Below are 24946 nucleotides of genomic sequence, written 5' to 3' on the forward strand. Positions count from 1 at the left end.
GTGTTTTTGGGGGATGGGTAGTGTTACTTTTACATCACACATAACGCTTTGCATCAGATCACAAGCAATGTTCTCCCACATCTTAGCTTGATCACTGTGGCAAACTCCAAACGAGCTTTGACATAGCTCTGCTTGACGTCTTTCTTGCCAGCCTCTCATACAAGATGGTATTTTGCAGAGTTCTTCGCATATTTGTCTCATTGTGGGCTCTGGTTTACCCCAGGTGACATAAAGCAGGGTAACACCTGGGGCAGGATTAGGATAATTTACATCGACAATGTCTGAATGATATGTGAAATGGTTTACTGGTGTGGCAAGCTGTGGAAAACACAAATAACAGACACACACACACACACACACACACCTTGACGTACACTTTGCTTCCACATTAATTTGACATAACACTTTAAATCGCACTTGACAAGCAGAAACAGAAATGATGCCCTGGCATAAAATTATCATTGACATTTTTAGGCATCTCTACATATCTAGCTAAGTTATGCTTTCTTTTGGCAAGTCGGGCGCTAACCCTTTATCCTGGTACTGGTGAGATGTTTTGTTGGTAAGATACTAAGCACTTCTGCGTCAACATACAGTAAGGATATAGTTGTGGTGGGAGAAAGATCAAGTGAAATTCAAGGCTTTTGGGCATAGAGTGGTATAGATTTCTGATGATTACTTCAAAATGTTAATGTATGGACAAACTTTAAAGAGTGCTATACAATTTTATATCACCCACAAAGCATGTTGCATATGCGGAGGTCTATTCTTTTGCATGCTTATATAACATACTCCATACTAATGTTATATGTAGAGATATGCACATAAAAGCTTAATTTGGTTTTTGATTATAGGTTAAGTGTTCACACATTACATTATTTGCCTCAATAGCACGTATAAATGTAAGTTTACAGAAAAATGTTCGGAAGAATCATTTACGTATAGTAACGTTCTACCCCTTATGCATTCATTGATTATGAATCATCAGAAACATTTCACATTAATTATGATTTTTAAAGCGGATAGAAATATGGTCAAAACCCAAAACAATTCAGAAATGTAGTTTGTATGGAAAGGTGGCTTTAAGAAAGCTATACTTTTGACTATAAATATACGCGCGCACATACACATAAATAAATAAATAGTCTTGCATATATACTCGTTTTTAACCCTGCACCGTATCTTCCTCGTCTTGTCATACCAGATCATTTCTCTCGAGTGATCTGCACAGCGAAAACTATAATCCTGTATTGCCTCTAAAACCTTCGATACGTGTAGAAAATACTTCCATTAATAAACTTGCGTATGCCGGTGTACACAATCTGTTTCCTTAAAACTACTTGGTCGTAGTGAAATTGAAATTACACACCAGAAAGGATGGATCTGCCCTTGGCAAAAGGACGTCGGACCGGGGAAGCATGGAGTAGACCTAAACGATTTCTTGCTTCAGTTGTCCGAGAAAAGCGTTTTATTTGAGCTATTGAACGAGATATTATATAATATACACAACTCTTTCGGGATTCACTCCTGTTTTTTATACATCACGGACACTACTCCTGCGTTTTCTACAGCTTAATAAATTCGTTGTGGATTACCACTGAAGGACAACGTAAAAGAATAGCAGAAGACGTATATTGCAACAGCAGAAGAATGTATGTTCCACATCAGATATAGCAATGCAACTAAAATCTTTGTGTTTCGGTGTTAAGTGTTCTCAGTTAAAATGAAACAGCTATAGAAGCTTCCTGGAACCTCTTTCCTGACGTCTATTTTGCCTCTTTGGATCTATGTCTGTAAGCGCTGCCATTTCTTTTTGTTGTCACTGGAATTAAAGGTTTTTTTGCTGGCGCTCCTTACTACTGAACACTTGGTGTTCGTTCGCCCTGGGCACCGGCGGGCGAGTCCTTCATTATACAACGACAGGCGCAATTTTGGAGCTGCATACATCGATTATTGCAATACAAAGGAGCAGTGTGACACATTTGAAAGGTAATCAATTAACCATTGCATCCAATTACAAGTTATCTGTATATATTTTTGCTTTTATTTATTTATTTGTTTGTTTGTTGAATTATTCCCGCGACCCTGATCAGGATACGCGTTTAGGAGATGGATGGATTGATATATGTTTAACTATTATTGTTATATATATTATTTTACATACATGTGTCCATGATACATGCGTATGTTTCCTGGTTGGAAACGTACACATATATTACAGACAGCATACAAACCGCGCATTATGTGAAAAAAGCGATATGTGTTTAAGAACGTATCATGCCTATGCATTATGGAAAAATTACTGTCCATATAAAGCAGTGTTTGTTAAGGTAAACAGCACATTTACACTCTGGCGAATTTCACCGGAATGTGTTATGCTGAAATATGTATTTGTTGCATTCTGTTTACAATAGCGATACTTTACTCTGATACGTTTCAGAATTGCATGGTGGGTTACAAAAGTATTTATTCACATTTTGTATATAGACAAATATTTTGCAAACCCAGACGTTCCAGGACCTAGGAGAGCTCAAAAACACTATGGCGGTTTTCGTTTACTAGCTTTAAAAAGGCACCGTTAATGTTATGAAAAACAGAAGGCGTAAAATTTGCATTCTGATCATGGCATTCAATGCAAAGTCATGGAGGCTGAAATATTACGACAAATAAGTCAAGCGACTACCGAGTACCTGATGTTCTACATTGTTATTAAACTGGCACGTATATAGAAGCATGCCGACAGACACATGAATATATACCGCAAATTCTTTTAAACGAAGGAAGCCTGGCTCCCAAAGGTATTTATAAGGGCAACTGATAATCTAATATGAATCACTTCGGGTTGAATGCCTTTCTTATCATTGTGCTGCACTGATATTGCTTTATCGATCAGATATGGATGTATTTACTAGTGATACTAGTGAACTATAACTGTAATTAGTTTCAGTTTAAAAAATGTCAGAAAACTGCAGTCTAATGAGCATCAGAAAATTGGCACCACTATACTTTTAGATGAGAATATTTCTTTATTTTATCGTGTTTGCCATGACATTATTGTTTTGAAAACTAATATATATATAGTTAAACAACTTTTCACCAAATATGGACGGGATGTCCAGGCAAGTAGTATGCAATGAATCATTAGTGTTATTGTGTATTGCATATGGTGGGGTTGTAATTTGACCTTGTGCCACATCAAAAACACATATTCGCTTTCACTCAGGAAACTGTCAGACATCAGGTAAATTATTTTGCTTGCAGAGAACATAATTTTTTTTTTCGGACACACCCAATGTAGGGTCATCACAAGTTACACATGCTTCATTTAATATTCCCAAGCACTGAGAATCCATTTTAGGAATTCCGCTACAGTACAAGTGTGAGTCTATAATTGCACTCAGACCCTAGTTCATCACTATACCTCCCGTGCTATGTTATATAACTGCATATGTCCTTGGTTGTCTAAGGTAGGGAGCTGAGAGCCAATGACTACATTTGCAAGGAAGCCCAGCAACTGCAGAGCAGGAGAGGAGGGGGCTAGGCTTGTTAGTTCGCGCACAACTGCAATCTGCTTGAGGAAACTCTGCAGGGTTAGACTTCATTTGCTTGCTTATATTCCTGGCCTTTTGCCAGTAAATAAATATTTTAACATGTTACTTTCTTTAATGCAGAAAAGACCATTGCTTGTGGGTCATGTAATTCCTCAGGGGTGAGCTGTTTTGTTTGTTTTTTTGTTTTCTAAGTACGAACAATTTGGATGTATTCTTGTCATGCATATCTGTGGTTTAATACTTGCTATTGGCAACACCTTGTGTATTGGATTCTTATGTATTGGAATAGGAAATAAATTAATCTTCCTTGACTATTGATAGTTAATTAAAAGTAATCTGCACTGCTACATTGGTGTTCATTCATTTGGTTTGAGAAATGGTTCTTTTCTAACACACGATGCAGTAGAAATGAATGAATGATAATTTACAATTTCTCTATAAAAGATATATGGACAACATTCCCATAAACACTTAATAAAAGGTAATTCGTATAGTATTGTAATATCAAATCTTTCGAGATTTTGGCTTTGGAAAACTGTAGAAAACAATACAAAATTGACAATGTTTATGAAAATTGCGAAATAATTCGTTAATGAACAGAATGAACAGGTAATCGTTGAGGGAACCTCCAGTGTTTTTCAGACACACTAGACCTTGGTTTTATGTCGCTGATGTTGGGGACTATTGCTACGGACTAAACGAAAGAAATAAAAGACACTAATTCTAACTTATTTACTCTATTGTGTTGTAGCAAGCCATAAAACTTTAAAGACAATTGCCACTGGTATTATAGCCATCCATCCATCCATTTTCCAAACCGCTTATCCTATTGGGTCGCGGGAGGTCCGGAGCCGATCCCAGAAGCAATGGGCACGAGGCAGGGAACAATCCAGGATGGGGGGCCAGCCCATCGCAGGGCACACTCACACACCATTCACTCACACATGCACTCCTATGGGCAATTTAACAACTCCAATTAGCCTCAGCATGTTTTTTGGAAACCGGAGTACCCGGGGGAAACCCCACGACGACATGCAAACTCCACACACACGTAACCCAGGCGGAGACTCGAACCCAGGTCCCAGAGGTGCGAGGCAACAGTGCTAACCACTGCACCACCCCGCCACCCCTATAGACTTTACCAATATTTATTAATGAGAAGATATAAACTTTACTCCTACATTCTTTGTCAAGCAAACGGATATATCTCCATCCAGTTTTCAACCAATTATCCCGCAGGTTTTCGGGGAGTTGGAGCCTATTGCAGGCAGCATACGGTACAAGTTGACCAAGGATAGGATGCCATTCCACCACATGACACACAAACTAAGAGCAATATATGGAACCATGGCAGAAACTTGAACACTGGTCTCAGAAGGCAACCATGCTAACCACTGCACCCCCAAACCCCCCTGAGGCTTGAGGCCACCCATTGCCAGCATATATATGACGTTTTTCCCTTATTTACATCAGTCTTAAATTACAATACTATTCATCCTTTGGTTTTTGTGGTTGTACACTTCCCATAACATATTAGCATATTGAAGGATTTTATATCTAAAAAATCTCCTAAATTTGTGAATCCGGTCATTTTCCAATTAACATGGTTTTGGTTTTTCCAGACTGATACTGAATCAATGATACTGATACTGTAGGACTTTATTTTGTAAACCTTGTTCTCCCCTAGTAAACAGCTCCGTCAGTGACAGCATCACATGTTCAGACTATGCTATTTAAAGCAGGCAGGAATGGGCCTAGGGATTTTGTGTGTGGACTTCACAAAAATATTTCATTGAATGGGCTTTCAGTGCTTTGTTTTAATTTATTTTTTCCATTAAAGAAACCATGTTGACATTTTTCTTTAGATTTAATTTGCTTGCATTTATCTCATGAGTTTAATATTCCGTTTTCAAGTAACTGTTCAATTTCAGACAGATTTTTCACTTTCCTGAGCAATATGTATGCACCTTCATTTGCAGTTATTAGTTGTAGATCAAGGAAACATCAAGCAGACATTAAGGACAGGAAGAATTTCATAGGCTGCATATCCCTACAAACACAACTGGTTAAGTGTTAGGCAAGGGGTAACCAACTTTACTTTATTTATCATCATCGTATAGGTAGAAAATTCAGTGTTTACATATCCATTTTTCCAGCAGCCCCAGACAAATTTAATGAAATATCGTCACAGCTAGAGGAATGAATGACTCAAGGGCAGGCACTTTGGGCAAAGGAAAAGGGGCTTTAGTGGAACAAAACCAAATAAAGAGGACCACAAGGGATCAAAACGGGAAGGTTACACATTGGAAGGACACTGGCTGACAGGCAGCACAAAATTAATGAATGGACTGGGGAACACAGGACTGGGAAGCATGTATATACAAGACTAACATGGGAGCTAACGAGAGGCAGCTGGGAGCGATTAACATGAGGATAGGAACGAGGGGTAAGACAAACAGGTAACAGGTGTGGCTAGTTAGGGATATGCTAGGGAGGAGATAGGGGGGTCAGGTGATATGGCAGGCAGAACATGACAAATATAAAAATTGTATTTTGAGACCAATGGTATTCATATGCTTTTGGTTTTTAAAATTGTGACTTTGAAAACTGACTGAACTTAATTGTACAGTGATGAAAATGCATAAGTACATTTGCTGGGGACAGGACTTTGGAGAGTGCTGGTGCAAATTATTGAATCCATCTCTGCGATGTGGTGTAATATCCAGGATAGGCTGCAGACCCCCACAACCCTAAAAAAGACAAGCAGGTTCAGGAAATGGATGGATGGATAGATGCCATCTGGTGAATGAGGACTCCTAGGTACCATGAAGACAATATACTGTTATGATGGTTCTTCAAGTTTCCTAACGGCAGGTCCATTGCTGTAAAAATTGAGTTCATCCATCTCATTGTTGGCTGTCCTCTTACTCCTATATCTTTGACTTCTCCAAGTATTATGTTTTTTTCCAAAGCATTCCGCCAAAATAAGATTTAGTGTGGTGATTTGTGCTTCGAATGAAAATACGGATTGTATATGTAGACCTTACTGTCCATAGTATTTTTAAATGTCTTCTTGTAATAGTCGTCAACAAATTGAAAAGCATCAATAATCCTCCTCTCCTCCTCACCGCCTAGGTGAATTTGTGTGTACCTGTCCTGTAGGTTTTCACATCTCACCGACATTTCTGTCTTTTGACAGGTGCCCTGCCATGAAGATACTGTTCATATACCTGGCATTGCTGGCTGCGCCAATGTCCACCATGCTGTGCCCCAAACGCTGCACATGCCAGAACCTACCACCCTCCTACACTGTTTTGTGCGCTAAGACGGGCCTCCTTTTTGTGCCTCCCTCCATTGACCGACGCACGGCTGAGCTGCGGTTAATGGATAATTTCATCACCACGCTCCATCACCGGGACTTTGCTAATATGTCCAGCCTCATACACCTAGCTCTGTCACGCAACACTATTAGCCAGATTAAACCCTATGCCTTCTCTGACTTACAAGATCTACATGCCCTACACCTGGATGGCAACAGACTAACTGCCGTAGATGATACTCACTTCCAGGGTTTAGTCAGCTTGCACCACCTAATCCTTAGCAACAACCAGCTACAGCACATTACAGAGGGGGCCTTCCAGGACTTTCTGGAGACCCTGGAGGACCTTGACCTCTCTTATAACAACTTAGTGCACATACCCTGGGAGACAGTTGGCTTGCTAGTTAGTGTTAACACCCTCAGCTTTGATCACAACCTTATTGACTTTGTACCTGAAGGAATTTTTTCCAATTTACATAAGCTTGCCCGTCTAGACATGACATCCAACAAACTGAAGAAGATCCCACCAGACCCTCTCTTTCTGCGCATCCCTGTGTATGCTAAGATGAAGGGGTCACCACTTACAGCCTTGGTGCTCAGTTTTGGAGGGAACCCACTGCACTGCAACTGTGAGCTGGTGTGGCTCAGGCGACTGACGCGTGAGGATGATCTAGAAACATGTGCTACACCCCGCGAACTGGCTGGAAAGTATTTTTGGACCATCAGAGAGGAGGAATTTGTCTGTGAACCACCGATGATCACACGACACACTTCTAAAATGTTTGTCATGGCAGGCCAGGAGGTGAGCTTACGCTGCAAGTCAGTGGGCGACCCAGAGCCCACTATACACTGGGTAAACCCAGAAGGAAAGCTAATAGGCAACACCTCACGAACTATCTCCTACGACAATGGCTCCCTGGACATTTTAGCCACCACCGTGAAAGATTCAGGAATCTTCACCTGCATCGCTTCCAACGCAGCGGGTGAGGCCACCACCCCTGTAGAGTTAGTAGTCAACCCTTCTCCCCACTTTGACCCCAAACTGCAACCTGAGCTAGGCCCGTCAGATATCCCTACCTCTATCAAGTCCAACACCAGCAGCAGCCATCCCTGGCCAGAGCAGCAGCTGGTCAGTGTTTCAGAGCTTACCTCCTCCTCTGCTACTATCCACTGGCCACCCCAGAGTCACATCCCAGGCTTGCGAATGTACCAGATCCAGTATAACAGCTCCGCAGATGACATCCTCATTTACAGGTAGGATGGAGAGTTGCTGTTATTTGTTGGCTCTGTGGCTTGTCTGTTAATTGGCTTGGTCATTGTACCACGACATATACAGTAATCTCAGGACTAGAACAAGATTAGTGGATTAAATGAAGTTGTTTGATAGAAATGCAATAGACACTGTCAAGATTTTAGACAGACCAATTTCCCTTGACTAAGATGATCAATAAATTAACAATTGCATTTTCCAGTAATTTTAAAGGTTAATGTTTCTTTTTTATTTTTGGAAATGGGATGCATGTCATAGGAGATGGAAATAGATATGAGCAATGGTTCAGTAATACTAGGCTGAAAAAGTATGAGCAGCTGATATTGACCTCATATTGATAATATCACAGAACAGTGTCATAACTCAAAAAAAAAAAATTTCAAAATAGCATAGACTAGAGAGGATTTTTTAACTCAAACAAGACAAAGACATTTCAGATAGCTTCATCTTTATTCATGGTGGCGTAGAAGCTACTCATTGTTCATCATGAAAATTCTCCTAAAGCCGAATATCCCAAACGTCTCATGTCTGCACATTTCTTAAATATGATTTAAATCATATTTATTGGCCTCGACTTTAAAACATATGGGCAGGGAATTAAGGTGGAACCTTGCTCTCTGGTGGAATTTTCATTCCTTGTCACATTTTATTGTTTAAAAGCTAAAAACAGCAAGTGTTCAGAACAAAAAGTCTCAACGAGGTATACTGGGACAAGAGTATGTCACTGAAATGGGGGCAGGGGGGGGTACAGTGTTTCTTCCCTGCCTTTTAGTTAGTGCCTTGTAAATTGCATCTCCAAAAAGAGAAAAAAAAGTTCCTCTTGAGTTTTGCTACTGTTTTATTTATATGTACACATATTTGCTATTAAAAAAGCAAGCATAATGATGAAGTCAAATTCTACTTAGAATATAAAGATATATTAACAATATAAAGATGGGGAATACATACAGTACCAGTCAAAGGATTGGACACACATACTCATCAAAAGGTTTATTTGTACTCTTCCCTGCATTTTAAAGTAATTACAGACTATAAATAACATAAATGGAATTATACACCGACCAAGAAATTGTTGGGAGGGCAGCTCTATGGGGTGGGACTCAGAAGGTTGTTGGTTCAAATCCCGAAGTCAGGTTGGCAGAGTGATCCCACCATTGGGCCCTTGATCAAGGCCCTTAATTGCTCCAGGGACTGGCTGACTCTAGTGTCTCTTCTACGCCAGCTTTATGAGGTGGCCTCCTGGGATGCTTTTCCAGCTGTCCTCAAGGAGGTCCCACATATATGCTGAGCACTCATTGGCCGACTTTTCTTTCACCCTCCGATTAAACTCCTCCAAAATTATTTCTGCCATGTTTAGGTCAGGTGGTCATGTGATGTGACACTATCACTCTCCTTTGTAGGCAGCTTGGCGTGTGCACATTTTTGACTGGAACTGTATGACTTTGGGAGCAGCTATGCCACTGATGTTGCTGCAGCACTTTCTTGTTAATGCGAAGGCACAGTGACGAAGCACATTGTCTGGCTGACAAACTGGATGTCTTCAAATTTTGTGACAGATTGCCCCAAAATTGAAGCACACTGTATAGTAATATGAAAGGGAAAGGCAGTTCAGACACTTCATCTTGTCAGCATGATAACTCAAAAATCATTTGTTGGATGTTTTCCAAACATTGCAGACATATTGTATGGGTGAACATCTGGGCCTTTTCATATTTTGAGACAAATTGCACCAAAATTGAAGCTGTGCTACTTAGTGGCACAAATGAAAGGGTTACAGCAGAAGACGCTTGACCTTCTGATCAGGATAACTCTATTTGATCTTGTTACTCTATTTACTCTATTTGGTCTTTGATGGATGTTGTTAGAACTTCATAAAAACGTTATATGGATGAAAATCTGTACCTGATACACCTGACCCAAATCTCCCCAAACCTGAAACAGTTACACTAGGCTGGGTGGCAGAAGAACACAGAAAGGAAGTCATTTCCATCTTATCATATTCCAAAATAAAGTGTACATATTTATCTATATATATTTTTTTTCATTGCCACCCCCCCCCCCACAGTAATTTTCATCATAATGCAGTATTTTTATTCAGCACATTTTATCATGCGCAAACCTCCCCTGACACCATGGAATTTCTCAGGCATTTTGGACTAAGTGACAGCCACTCATATTCCAAAGGTCTGAGGACTCCAGAGGAACTGTAGTGTGAACAGAAAGAGGTCTGAGGCCCCATCAGAACTGAAGTGGACCAGAAAGAGAACTAAGTCCTCTTTAAAATTAACTCACAATATGACCACTTTTTATTCCATTTTAAAGGAACTGAGTTTGGTTCGTATAAAAATGACTATATGTGGAAAACACCTCTAGTCAGCACATGAAACAGCAGGTGCAGACCCGGTGAACCTGATTGCATTGAGACATGTCATAAGGTTGGGCTTTTAATAAAGATTTTGTTGAGAGAATGGGAGAGTGTGTAGGGTTGACTGCGAGATTTTTGTTTGGAGAAATTTATCACGAGCGAACCCCCCAGTATGAAGGTATGAGAAATTAGATACCACCCAATCCTACTGAAGGGGGGCTAGAGATTGAGGTTGGGGGGTTTGGGAGGTATAGAGATTAGATGGGGGAGGGGGGAGCTGACCAGGGAGTACATTGTTGTCATTCCAAAAGCATCTTTTATAGTCTTACCTCATTATAGAAAACAAACTGTTAATGGCTGCTCTGTTGTTCTACGAAAGCTATGTTATGCATAAGTCAGGCGGTTTGCTTTATATGCAAGAATATGTAACATATAGTGTTTCTTTTTATTTTTGGAAATGGGGTGCATGTAGATGGAACAATTGATGAGTAATGATTCAGTAATGCTGGGCTGAACAAGTATGAGCAGCTGATACTGATAATAGAACAGAAATATGTAACTTTCGCTACGTAACTATGAAGCCAGTATCGGCCAGATCTTTTCCATCATTTCTATAGTCTACAGTATATGGAGGCTACAGCCCTGACACTGGAAATCCGATGCCCTCGAATGCTTCATCGGGGTAACAGATGAGATGGCCCTTAGTAATTAGTCAATGCGAGTGTATTAGTTAATGTGAAAAATATAAGACCTTTAAACTTGGGGACTGTGCAGGATCCTAACTTATTGCAAGGACTAGGTACAGGGTGTGACTTGAAGCCATCCTTGGGTTCTACTATTCGTTGACTTAAAATCACAAGTGCTTATAAAGCAATGTTTATGCTAATTGGCTGCCAAAGAATGGATAGTATTTGCTAAATGGTATCTGGAGTCAAAAGGGTACTTCTCAGCCTAAGAAAGAGACAAAGGGCAATTATCCTTCATCTGTCTCATCTCAGACACACACATGTCTGTACTGCATTGCTGGCTGCTGTCTAAAGAACTTAATATGACTGAAGACTGCTGAGAACGTATAACTTTCATCAACATTCTATAGTACAGATGCTCCTCACTTAACGACCCTACGACTAGGTTGTTAACCAAATTGGTCAATAAGCGACTAGCTGCCTTTTGCTGATATTTCAAGCATACTGTACTGGTTGTGGGTTTTTGTCAGCCATCTTTAGATATTGTTTTAATGTCACCTTTGCACCGTTTTATAACATTTTTATTATATTTATAATTGTTTATGCAGTAGTGTACTGTATACTGTAATAAACAGAATAGAGGAAATCAGGTCTAATATTCATTACTTACGTTTGCATATTGTAAATACAGCTAATTGTTTTGATTTATTTGAAATATGTAGTGTTGGAGATTGCAAACGCTAGTGTACTGAATACTGACCGGATGCGAGAACGAGGCTGACTGTGAGGGCGCTTGACAGTGAGATGCCACGCTGCCATTTCCACGACCGAGTTCTCATACAGCGCACAACACCGACCATCCGACAGCTCGTCATAAGTCCGTGTGGTCGTTAAACAGGTATATCGTTAAGTGAGGAGCGTCTGTCGTTGTAAACTCCCCTATTACATTGCTTGCTCAGAAAAGAGTCACACCTTATAGAGGAACTAAGCCCATTAAGGGCTACCTATATGGGAAACTATTATTTTATCTTTTTTACAGATAAGAAATGCCTAGATTTCATCTACATTTAGTTTCTTTGTTTGAAGTAATATGGGCTTATCAGCCATCCCAGGCTAATCCTACTGACTCTGGTAAGCTGTGCCTCATCTTTTCTTAAAAATACTTTTCAATTACAACCAATTTAAAATGCAGTGAACTGATACATGTGCTTAATGACATGAATATTTTATGTTTAAACCCATTTTGAAGCATACTAAACCACATAATACCACAAATAGGGAGGAATTTCTTTTAAAAAAATTACTAAAATTTAACTTTTTCAGCAGACCCATAATTTTTCTGACCAGGTTAACAACCCAGCCTCCCTGGCAGTATTTTTTGTGGACTACCACACGGATGCCGTCAATACCTTAATGTGTTTGAAATATAAAAGCATATATAAAATCCCACCAGAGCAGATTTAAAAAGTGAAATGGAACCCAGTCCAAACAGGAAACACGTGGCCTGCAGCAGACTGTAGAACAGATCATGAACTACTTATAAGCCCCAAGTGAAGCTTAAAAGAAACAACAAGGCCATCTGATGTTCAAGAGATTACCTGGAGAATATACCCATTACCTTCAAGGAAAATATCGGAAACTTCTGAGATTCTAGTTTGGTGTAGAACCAGACAAACTGTAGTCAGAATTCAAAGAAGTCATCCGAGAGAGGTAAGATAAGAACGGTCAAAATGAAAGAGTCACAGAAATCAAAGTGGATGGGAGTGATGGTAATTTCTATGAACGCCATGTCTATAACAATCTATGAACACATTCATAGCACATTATAATACATTCATAAAGCATTATAAACATGGCTATAAATATGTATAAAAAGGCGTAACATGTTATACCCATGTTTGTGATGCATTATGAATGCTTTGTGAAGTTCTCATCTGTGACGTACAGTAGATACCTTTATAATGCAGTACAAAGCATCACAAATTCTTTTGAAGGTGTCTATAGTGCATTATACTGTAGATGGGTGCTTTAAGTAAAGTGTTTCTGCAGTGATTGTTGGTATGTTAATCAAAAACCCAGGAGAGCTGGGAAGAATACACAGAAGACCTCTACAGCAAATATGTAAAAAACAAAAATATTTAATGAGGTCAAACACAAGGAAGAATCATCTGCCAAAAAGGGTAGGAATCCCACAAGAAAAATGATTATGCCTTTACTGTCATTGTATAGATGCCATCTGCTACAATGGAATTTAATCTTCATATTTTACTCTCCTATTTGACACACAAATATGCAGGCAAGAGCAAAGCTTGGGGTCAGAATGTGGGATCAGCCATTAATCTGGAACAGTTTCTGGGGTTAATGGCCCTGCTTCTACGATCCAACAGTGATATGGATATTCTTTCATAGTGTGTAGGAAATAAAGGTAATGACCATATGACCATGGGAATGAATGTTGATGATGAATAAAGCTTTTGTCTACTGAAACCGTTAATGAAACTGTTCATAATAAATGCTATTAAAAATAATAAAGTAACTTCCTACTTTTCATCATGCTTGGGTCCAGCACTCTCTCTGTATATCTTGCTTCTAGCACATGTACTTTATACCTTCACAGAAATGAAATTCCTGGAATTTTTATCAGTTATTTTGCAGCTATTAATGTTCACACTAACCACACTGAATCCATAAAATAAATTTATATGACCGTACCTAGGCAAACTGCTGTGTTCAGCCATTTGCGCAAATACATCTTGGTCACATTTTTCCAGAATATTTCCATTGTTTATTTTTATATTGTCTGTGTCTAAAACATCAGATAAAACTACACTACAGCACGTGCCCACAAGAGAAAAATAAAGGCCTCACAGCTTACAGAAAGAACTACAGGATATGTATTAGCACATTATTTAAGCTATTAGCAAGCGTGTTGTTGTAGGGTTAGGAGACTTGGGAAAAAGGTGTGTAACAATGCGTTTATGTAATAACTCGACAGTATGTAACTCATTTTCACTTCACTATGTAATAGACATTTTGTAATAGACAGCTTAACACAATATGTAATACATTTCTCTGCATATTGTAGTAAAGTATTACGTATTGTGGTAGATATTACAAAATTTAGGAGTGGCTACTTTTTATGATGAAAATGCAACACTATGGTGCATTATGCAATAAACAACCAGAATGATTGTCTTCATTCACACTTTGTTGACTTGTTACATAATTCATTGTTACAAGGTGTAGAGCAGTTCCCTTTGAGGGGCACGATTTATGAAGGGATCACTGCACAAAGGGGGGACCTGTGATAAGGTGATGGTCCATTTGCAGCATTCATCTTCCAGCATTCTCCTTGTTTTAAGGAGGTGACCATCCCTTCAGGACAGCCATCCTCATATCCACCTGCGAAAACCATGTGTGTGCAGCTACCTTCTCTTTTTTGACTCTTGGCTTCTTTCTAGTGCAGACTTTGAGCTCAGCAAGGGAAGCCTGTCACTCCCCTTGACTGAGGTAATCACAGGTTGTTAGCCCTATCTGACTGACACTTCATGAGGCCAGCAGGGAGGAAAACATGGTTATTGCCGGCCTGCGTGGTACTGATCGCCTCATTCCAGTGCAGGGAGGCTTCCCAACAGGGTCTACGCTGAATGTACTTCAAAGTGCACAGAAAGGGTTGTTGCAGTAAATTAAACTTTAAAAATAATAATGAAATGCCTCATTGGTCCCAGTAGGGCACCAGTATAAAGGTAAACTATGATAAAAAAAAAATTGAAATCAGAGTGCTCAGAAGAATGCTTTGATTTTTAAATGCTGTTCTTGTTGATTGTAGCTAATCTCGTGTATGTATTGTAAATAAGAATGTTTGATTGTTTTTTTTTGTTTTTTTTTTGCAAAAGGAACATGTCAGTGAAGTCATGCAATTAAGTCTTTGGGGAATAGTGAAGATTAAAGCTTGTTTCTATCTCATTCATTAGGCGATCGGCTTATATAGAAAAATAAAACGCTCTGTCCCTGACACAATGTGTGAAATATATCTCGTACAATTTTTTTTTTGGACCAGGAAATCTATCCCCTAGAAAAGATTACCAGCCTAGACCCGGGGAGGTGGGGGGTAGCCTCCCTTATTTCTTAAGATCGAAAATGGCAGTCCTAGTGAAGACCGTTCGGTCGATGAAAGCGTGCATCGACAGTTAGCCAAACATTGCGAGGAAAGGCTGAATGATGCAGCTTAATTCTTGGGTCAACAGTAGCTGGTGTTTATGGGACACAGTGAAAATGAAAACTCTGACAGTAACTGTAACTATAGATGTACTTTCCCACTATGAGAATGTTCTGCCTTTTGTTGGTGTGTTTCTGTTGCAATGCAGTATATAGCAAAACAGTAATGTAAACCTGGCTACTCATTAAAATGAAAGGCAAATTCAAAAAGAAATGACTCAGTATGTAAATATGTAAATACTAAATGACCACAACGTGTACTGATTATTCATTATAAAAAAGTAAAGGATAATTTTTGAAATACAAAAGTAGAGGATAAATTTGGGCTTTAAGGCCAAGGCCAGCCCCATAGATGGCAGCAAAAACTTCATGTGAGTAATTTATAGCTCTATTGAAATCTGCTGGATTCACTAACAGGTCATCAAGATGTTTGTCTAATAGGGAACAACGCCCTGTCCCTCAGGCCCTCAGATGTTCCGGGGGCATTGCGGAGACCAAACCGCATGATCCAAAACTGCTAAATTCCCAGACCAACTTGGACTTAGCTTCAGGCACCAGCTCCATCTGCTAGTACCTACTGCAGAGTTCAAGGGACCAAAACTGGTTTGATCCAGCAACATAATCAATGACGTCATCAATACACAACAGTGGATAGCTGTCTTTCTGTGTGACTGCATTTAGGAGTTGAGAATCTACATAGAACTGCTATAAGTCCTTTGCAGACTAGAACTGGACATTCCTGCGGTCAGTTGAGTTTTGCACAAACCCGAAGTGTCAGCTAAGGTGGTGATCAGCTGGGTAGTCTTCATGGTAAGAGCCTTTCCTGGAAGAAGCTTGGCAAGTCACAAGGCAGTTCATAGTACTCATAGACCACCAAACACAATTGTATGCTATTGCACTTGAGCTGTCTCTTCAGTTATTTTGTTTTCAAGCTACTTTTTTGATATTTCACGGTATCCTTTTACAGTAACGAGTAACATCACATCATACACCATGCAAATTTCTCCGGGATTGTGGTGGGGGAGGGGTGGAGGTACAAATATTATTTGACTAATAACTGGCGAAAATCAGCTAATAATTCTGGCTGAAATGCCCATCCCTAACATCCACCAGAATCGAAAAACGTGAAGGAGAGTTCATGGGTTCTGAAATCATTTCGTTGTCTTTCTATATCAGAAGCACCTCATCTCCTAAATGGACAGACGTGGATCCTGCAGCATTGGTGTGTCCAAAGGGAAGCAACACCCTCCTTAGGGCAGACTGCCTAATATTGATGGCATAGAAATTATAAGCAAATTGCTTACCCTTTATTTGCACCCTGGCCTTTAAGCTGCGCTGGGGTAGACAATCCCTCCCCCACGCTTGGATGTAATTAGCAGCCACCAGTCATGCCCTGTTAGCATTCCTCACGGGTGGCTTTGAGGCCGACAGCGATCAAACCATGGTTACTGACTGTCTGCTTGATGCTGATTGGCAGTCGTCTGTGCACAGCGGATTCCTTGTGGGTTATTACGCAGGCTAAACATACGTACATTCTAGAATCACAACCTGGAACAGAATGAGATTTATACATGATTACAAGGAATTTAGCTTGGCATGGTCCTTATCGATAGCCACCTTTCCAACAACATTAAATAGTGAATAATTAAAATAAATAAATAAATATGCAAGCAAATATGGTGAAATGCTGGATAGCAGCACCATGATTTTTGTCATGGCAGGTGTGTGCTGTTAGTTATTCAGGATTCTACTGCTAAGGAAAAGACATTGTTTTTCATGTCTTGATCTTGGGTTTTATTGACCAAAAGGCTGAAATATGCAGTGTGCTCATTTTTTGGACATATAGTAAAGTAAATATATTTGAATCTTTTTTGACTAACAGACATGTGCACTATCCAATCAAAATTAGATTAGATATGTTGATCATTCTAATTGATTTAGGTTTCACCATTAAAAATGCAATATAGACAAAAGTCACACATCTTAATCATTGAATTTAGGTGTTTTATTCTGACACATTGCCAAAGGTGTATAAAATCAAGCACCTACTGTAGCCATGCAGTCAGGTTTACACACATTTGTGAAAGAACAGATCATTCTGAGGAGCTCAGTGAATTTAAGCATGGTACTGTCAAAGGATGCCGCCTTCGCAGTTAATCAGTTCATGAAATTTCTTCCCTGCTCGATATTCCACAGTCAGCTGGTATTTTTGCAAAGTGGAAGCGTTTCAGAAATCAGAAACTCAGCCACTAAGTGGCAGACCACGTAAAGTGGGGTCCGCTGAGTGCTGAGACGCATGGTGTGTAAAAGTCGCCAACGATCTGTTGACTCAATAACTGCAGAGGTCCAAACTTCCTCTGGCATTAACTCCAGCACAAAATCTGTGTGCCGGCAGATTCATGGAATGGACTTCCATGGTCGAGCAGCTGCGTACGGGGCCTCACATCACCAAGCTTAATGGCAAGCTTCAGATGGAGTGGTGCACAGCACACCACCACTGCACTCTGGAGCAGTGGAAACATGTTCTGTGGAGTAACAAATTGTGCTTCTCTATTTGGCAGTCTGTTGGATGAGGATGGGTTTGGCAGATGCCAGGAGATTGTTATGTGCCTCTATTGTGCCAGCAGTAAATTTTGATGGAGGAGAGATAGTGGTATGGGGTTGTTTTTCGGGGGGTGGGTTAGGCCCCTTACTTCCAGTGAAGTGAATTCCTAATGCTTCAGCTTACCTGGACATTTTGGACAATTCTATGCTCAATTTTGAGGTAACAGTTTGGGGAAGGCCCTTTTCTGTTCCAGCATCACTATGCCCCAGTGCACGAAACAAGGTCTATAAATACATGGATTGGGTGAGTTTGGTGTGGAAGAATTTGACTGGCCTCAAAGATCCCTGACCTGAACCCCATCAAACACCTTTGGGATGAACTAAAATGGAGATTGTAAGCCAGACCTTCACATCCAACATCACTGCCTGGCCTCACAAATGTATGGATGGGCAAAAATTCTAACAACTAACACACTCCAAAATCTCCCCAGAAGAGTGGCAGCTGTTATAGCTGCAAAGGGGGGACCAACTCCATATTGATGCCTATGGATTTAGAATGGGATGTCATGGAAGTTCCCGCAGGTGTAATGACCAGGTATCCCAATACTTTTGTCCATATAGTGTTTATTTGACTTCCTTCACTCGACTTTAACTAAACCCACACATTATATAGTGGTGGTGAGTCTGAAGCCTGGGAAAACACTCATTTATAAATTTCAAACCACTTTTAGTATAATGATAAAAATGTAAGTTAATCCATTCAGAATTATGGGCACAATGCATAAGTATGATGCATTTTGCCAAATATTCACCAGAGTAGCAAAATTTCTTCACTCTTCCAAACAAAAATATTCATGCTTGTTCAAATTCCACATGTCAGGTTTTCAGTTGGATTGAGATCAGGGGTTTGCCTTGGCTGCTGTAGGCAGTTGGAAATATACTGTAATAATACACTAGATAATAGGAATAATTGTACCGAAATAATAAATGTAACTACACAGGGTACTGTGCTGTACGCCAATCCGACAAACTGCTGAATCTGCGCAATGTTTTCACGAGCATCACTAAGTAGTGAGTGCGTTTATTACAGTATGAACCGCTGTATCTAACCAGAAATTTTTATTTATAATAGGCTTTATGGCAGTCCACTCGTAAGTATGAGTTGTCTGTAAGTTAAGAGGTTCTTAACCTGCCTGTACTGAATGGGCGGTAAAAGGGAAAATGACATTGATTCTGTGACTGTAGTGTTCTGAGAGTTCAGGAAGTCTATGGTGGGGAAATGGGCATTTGGTCATCATAAAAAGCTCACAGTTTACCAGTCTGTGTCTCGTGTTCAGCTATGTTGGTGAGATGTGGCTGACATTCAGGAATGAGATAGTGAGTACACATAACTGTACCAGATGGGGCAACTTTATATGGATGACACCTGCTTGGCTCCCAGGATACACTAGAGGGGTTATAATTCCCAGCTTGCTTGGGAATGTCGCCCCCACCCCCCAAGAATGAGCTGGAATGTGTGCCCAAAGAAAGAGATGTCTGTATGTCTGACCTGCTGGACATGTTTCCATGTAGCCCGTGTAAGATGAACAAAAGATCCCTACTTAATTCCATTTAAATACTAGAAACGTTTCAGTATTTGAATTAAAATCTTTATACACTTGCCTTCTCAGCACGATATCCTCAAGGCAGTTTATGTGTTTCCCTTGAATATACATCCTGTTTTTATTGCTATGAGTCATGGGCTGCAGCGCCGAAGAACAATCACCGGCTTGGAGAAAGCAGAACATACATGCCAGCCGGCAAAAATCCATCTGAATTAAACAATTATTGTTGGAAAATGGATGCTTATTCATTCCGCCGCTATACAATTACCTGCTGAAAATAAGTTTTTATTGATTATGCCTTTCACAAAATAATGTCTTGTGCATTTTTTTCAGATGATGACAGTAAACATCATAAATGTGGATGATTTTAGTAAGGCATTCTACTTTTTAAACAGTGGATTGTTTTACCGTGAAATATACACACACAGCTACATTTGCAGATGTAATTCACGTGCTTAACATGACTTGCCAAAGTCAAATTATCTCCGTATCGATGAAGCTAATTTTGTAGGTGTATAGGAACAGCACATTTGTACATTACAGTAAATCACGTAAACTTAATCAAAAAAACGTAAACATGTAATTGCCAATGTAGAGCAAAAAAAAATATCCATAAATGAGATGATCAAATAGTACTGCTTCAAGATAGAACGTAGAAAAATGACAAACAGCGATGTAAATAAAATTCTGTTGCGGATGACATCTACTAGATATTAATTATTTCAGTCTGGTGATCTAGCCATTAGATGGTAGGGATTGAGAGTGCACCAGTGCAAAAACTGGCAATATACTGGATCTTACTAATACATAGATCTATTCTCTATACATTATTCTTGCTGGCTGTTGCCGTAGGTTTGGAGAATGGCAGGGGGGGCACTGTCCCCATAGTCACCTGAGTCAGAATTACAATGAATTGGCAAGACCTGCATTTCACATGTTCTATCCTGGCACTTTGCACCTTTGCATAATTGGTCTGTTGGTACCCTGTAGGTAGACAAAATAATAGTTCATGTTTGCATCACATATGTGTGTTAACACGTAAGGTAAGCAAGATGCAGTGTTTTTGCCCCCCACCCCCACCCCCATTAAACAAACAATTGCAGTGCAACTAGGAAGCAGAAGAAAAAGGAGGGAGCCATGTTGATGGGTTTGTTCTTTTTGTTAGGTTCTATGGAACAGATTTAGTAGAGAATCTCCCTGGAGAACTTACCTAGCCCTAAAACACAGAAAGTCTGTGCCAAGGTATTGGACGCTGCCCAGCGAACCAAGGATTCAGGAGAAATGATTTGGAAGCTGTGTAACAGCAGAAGCAAAGCAGCAACACCAAAACAATTAGAAAAGATTTAAGAATAATGTTATAATTTAATATGATAAAAAATAACAGGATCATAAAAAAAACAAAAAAAAAAAACATTTTTGGCTGTGTGGATGTGTATGGGTGTGTGGATGTGTATGGGTGTGTGGATGTGTATGTGCCCGACAATCGCCTGGAGTTCTGTCCAGGGCGCATTCCTACAATGTGCCTTGTGCCAGCTGAATATGCTTCAGGCCTCCCACTCGGACCACCATGAGCAGTTGGAAGACGGACGGATCGCTCATTTATAACAGTGGTATATATTCACACAGGAAACAATCTCTGTGGTGGTTGTAGGAGAAAATAAATATCTGGGATTCCGAGACAAATTACCCAACTGACAACTACAGTACAGGTCAAAAGTCTTGACAGACCTGCTTTTAAGTGTTTTTGTCTCCATTTTATCTGTTATTCGCCTTAAACTAAAAGACCTTGGCATTGAAAAAATGGCATTGAAGTAAAAAAAATGACAAATATTGCAACGACATAAAGAACATCTAGAAATCTTCTCAAATTTTAGACTTCAAAACAGCCCCCTTTCGTTTCCATGGCAGCATTGCAGACTCTTGGCATTCTGTCAGCCAGCTTCCAGATGTAGCCCTCTGGAATGCTTCTCCAACAGTCCTGAAGGAGTTTCTACAAGTTGGTTTCCTTGCTCTTACTCTTTGATCCAACTCATCCCAAATCAGCTCTATAGGGTTTAGGTCGGTGGGGGGGGGGGGGGATTGTGGGGACCAGGTCATCTATCACAGCGCTCCATCTCTTTCCTATTTCACAGAATAATACTTACTACATAACCTCAAGCTGTGCTTAGGGTCGGTTTCTTGTTGAAAAACAATTTTCAATAGGTGTGTTCAGACTTTCCATTGTTACTGGATCTGATGTGCTAATTACATGTATTGCTTGATTATCTAATTATATCGACTCATTTGCATGTTGATGAAACACTACACAATCATGGATGATAAAAGTTTGAGTTTGCTCGTATCAAAAGCCAATTTGTGTATTAAAACGACTTCAACTTTCTCCTGCTGACCACTTATATTTAGTGAATTTCAAATAAGATTGACCAATAGAGTCGCAGGATCTACAAATGAAGTTTAGTTGCAAGAATTTCAGGTATTATACTTAAAATTTGTGAATGAATGATATTATGATGATATTTCACCCGGTTTTCCCCAAGTTTGTTTTGCATTTTAAAATATCTAGTCATACTTTTCTGTGTGTGAGTCTGTGCCCTATGATGCAGTGCCAGGCCATCTAGGGTGAGGGTTAGGGTTAGGGTTAGGGACTCCTGTCTTCTGTCTTACGCTTCACAGGGCAGGTTCTAGGCTCAACATGACCCAGCACTAGAACAGTGCTTACGAATCATGGATGGATTTGTAAAATTTAATTTAAATAGACTATTAGAGACTGTGGGCTTTCTGTAGGGAAGTTAAGGTCAATGTTATTTTACTAATTAAGCAGACATTTCGGTAGCACTTTACATGAAGCTCTCATCTATAATATACTATAGACGCCTTCATAATGCATGATAATTGTCAGTATAAGAATTAAGGATGCTTTGTACATCATTAAGGAGGTATCCATAGTGCATTATAGATGACAGCTTCATATGGCAGTCATAATGCATAATAAACATGGCTACAATGCTTTATGAATGAATTATGATGTGTTATGAATGTGCTCGTATAGACATGGCATTCATGGATAGTGTTACTGACATTTCTTTTCTGGACATGATGCTGTAATAATGATGTCACCATCTGAAATTCAGTTTTTCCTTTTCTTGCTCAGGATGATTCCTGCTTCACATAAGCGCTTCCTGCTGAGCGACCTGGCTTCCGCACGGGACTATAATCTGTGCGTGCTGGCTGTATACGACGACGGAATCACTGCCCTAACAGCCACCCGGCTCGTCGGCTGTGCGGCCTTCACCACGGAGCAGGAGTATCGCCAGTGCCGTTCCATCCACGACCAGTTCCTGGGGGGCACCATGATTATAATCATCGGTGGCATCATCGTGGCCTCCGTGCTGGTCTTCATCTTCATCCTCCTCATGAAGTACAAGCTCCACAGCAATCACCACAAACAGAAGGCGGCCAAAGTGAGCAGCGTGTGCTTGCAGACCAATGGGAGCCGCGCTGGGGGGTTCCCGCCCTCGTCGTCTTCTGCAAGTTCAGCTACCAAGACCCCTGCAAGAACAACCAGCTCCAGCAGTGAGAGGGTGCCACACGACCCCCTGCAGACAAAAGAGGACTATGACTGTCCTGTTAAAGGCACTACAGTGGTGGATATGAACCTAGATTACAAGACAGCCGCTGCGGATGACACTGTCTCACAATAGCACAGGGACTGGCCACTTCCTATTTCCTGGTGCTCAGGTTCACTTGCCTTACAGAGGATTTTATCTTGTTCAAGGTGAGCTTGGTACAAACGTGCACCTATAACATCTGTGGTCATGCGGATTAACAGGACTGTTTTCACTGACTAATCGGTGTGGATTCACACAATTATCAGTAAGGTAGCTGTGCTAAATAAGTGCCTTATTTGAATATCAAAGACCCTACAATATTTAGGATGTTGGAAGCAGTGCTGCCGGTCAGATTATGAGGTGGTAAAGTGGTGGAGTTCTGACTTTTGCTTGTTTTTGAGATACCAAATTGAACCAGGATTCTTTTTCACATTGTTTGCGAATTGAGCAGTCTATTCGAGTCTGTCAGGTTTTATCGAAAATTGTGATTCTCATAACCCATGGCCATGGATGTGTCTTGAATGATTTAAGGCAAATCAGCGCCGCTCCAGTTGCTTTGCGACATATTCTTCGTAAAATGCTGACCACTGTTTTTTTTTTTTGTTCATAAAACTATAAAATAATTGTCAGAGCCTTTCCTCTTAAGATACTTGTTTATTAATGTGAGAGATATTGTGAAACGTTAAACAGGTTGGACACATAATAGATTAAAACCAATATAAATATATTTCTCTCCATTATCTTATTCGTTGATCAGTGTCTGTGTAATGATTTTACTGCACTGAAATGAGTCACATGCGGAGTGGGCTAAGGTAAATACTCTCTTGCCATACTCAACTCATGCCCAAAATACACATGTTAAAGTCTGAGTTTCTATTGTTTATTTGATGTAGATGCTGTTAAGTCCTGTCAGGTTTAAAACTTGTAATAGGATGATGAAAGAGACAAACGGCTTGCTATTAGGGATGGTCAAACAATGGATTGTCAGGTACATACTTTACAAGAGACAAGCAGAGTAATTTCAGTACTTTGAAAGTGGGCCATAACCTCTCTCAACTGCCAGAACTGGGTAAAAGCCAGGATGACATCACTGCAGTTCTTTGTAATTGGAGGGAATTTGTATGTACTTTCAAAGATATGGTTTGCATTTATGTAAATAAAATATAGTCAAATTTCAATGTAGTTAAGAGCACAGTTTAATTGCATGAGACCGTCTTTTATTTTTAATTTTGTAAGAATATAAGAATTGTAAGACTGATTTACAATTACAGATGTCTAATTTTTAACTGTGTCTTTGTTCGGTTCCTGGCCTTCAAAATATGTGCTAGACTTGAGTATGTGTCATGTATTCCTGATAAGATCATAGCCCAGTCTAACTTTCAGCTGAAACTGTAAGGAAATTATAAATGGTGAGTCTCTCCTTCATGCATGGAGAAAGGTGGCTCTTGTACAGTAAACACTGTAAACCACAGGTAATGTACAGCATTACACAAGAAAGACTATCCTAGGACTGACTGCTTTCTAACAAAAATTATTAAACTTGAAAAAAGGCGGATGGTATTTAAAGTGAATTGTTCTAAATTGTGCTGAACGGTGTAAAAAAAAACATTCAAAACATATTTCAAAATGTGATACCTACAGATGCTTCACAGCATATATCTGCAACGTGGATATACATTTAAAAATTTGAGAAAGAGTTCTGTCCGATGTTTTGTCATGTTTATATTTTTTATAGCTATTTTGGATAGACAAAATTAATAACATCCAGATATTTTTATGAT

At 39.8% G+C, this 24946-nt stretch overlaps 1 protein-coding gene across 1 annotated transcript; it reads left to right on the forward strand.

The window, feature by feature from the left end:
- Positions 1–1207: 1207 nt before the first annotated feature.
- On the forward strand, positions 1208–24704 carry si:cabz01090165.1 (uncharacterized protein LOC100333421 homolog). Its single transcript, XM_048982447.1, has 3 exons — positions 1208–1989; positions 6751–8124; positions 22709–24704. The coding sequence occupies exons 2-3, from the start codon at positions 6761–6763 to the stop codon at positions 23256–23258; spliced, it is 1914 nt and encodes a 637-aa protein (XP_048838404.1). The 5' UTR covers positions 1208–1989; positions 6751–6760; the 3' UTR covers positions 23259–24704.
- Positions 24705–24946: the final 242 nt, after the last annotated feature.

This window comes from Brienomyrus brachyistius, chromosome 17, assembly GCF_023856365.1.
Source record: "Brienomyrus brachyistius isolate T26 chromosome 17, BBRACH_0.4, whole genome shotgun sequence".
NCBI classification, from domain to species: Eukaryota; Metazoa; Chordata; class Actinopteri; order Osteoglossiformes; family Mormyridae; genus Brienomyrus; species Brienomyrus brachyistius.

What these genes read in the sequence shown, in the direction of transcription:
- si:cabz01090165.1 (XM_048982447.1), top strand. Translation starts at nt 6,761, where the DNA reads ATGAAGATACTGTTCATATACCTGGCATTGCTGGCTGCGCCAATGTCC. An exon ending in GATGACATCCTCATTTACAG is followed by an intron (nt 8,125 to 22,708) that starts GTAGGATGGAGA and finishes TTTCTTGCTCAG; the next exon opens with GATGATTCCTGCTTCACATA.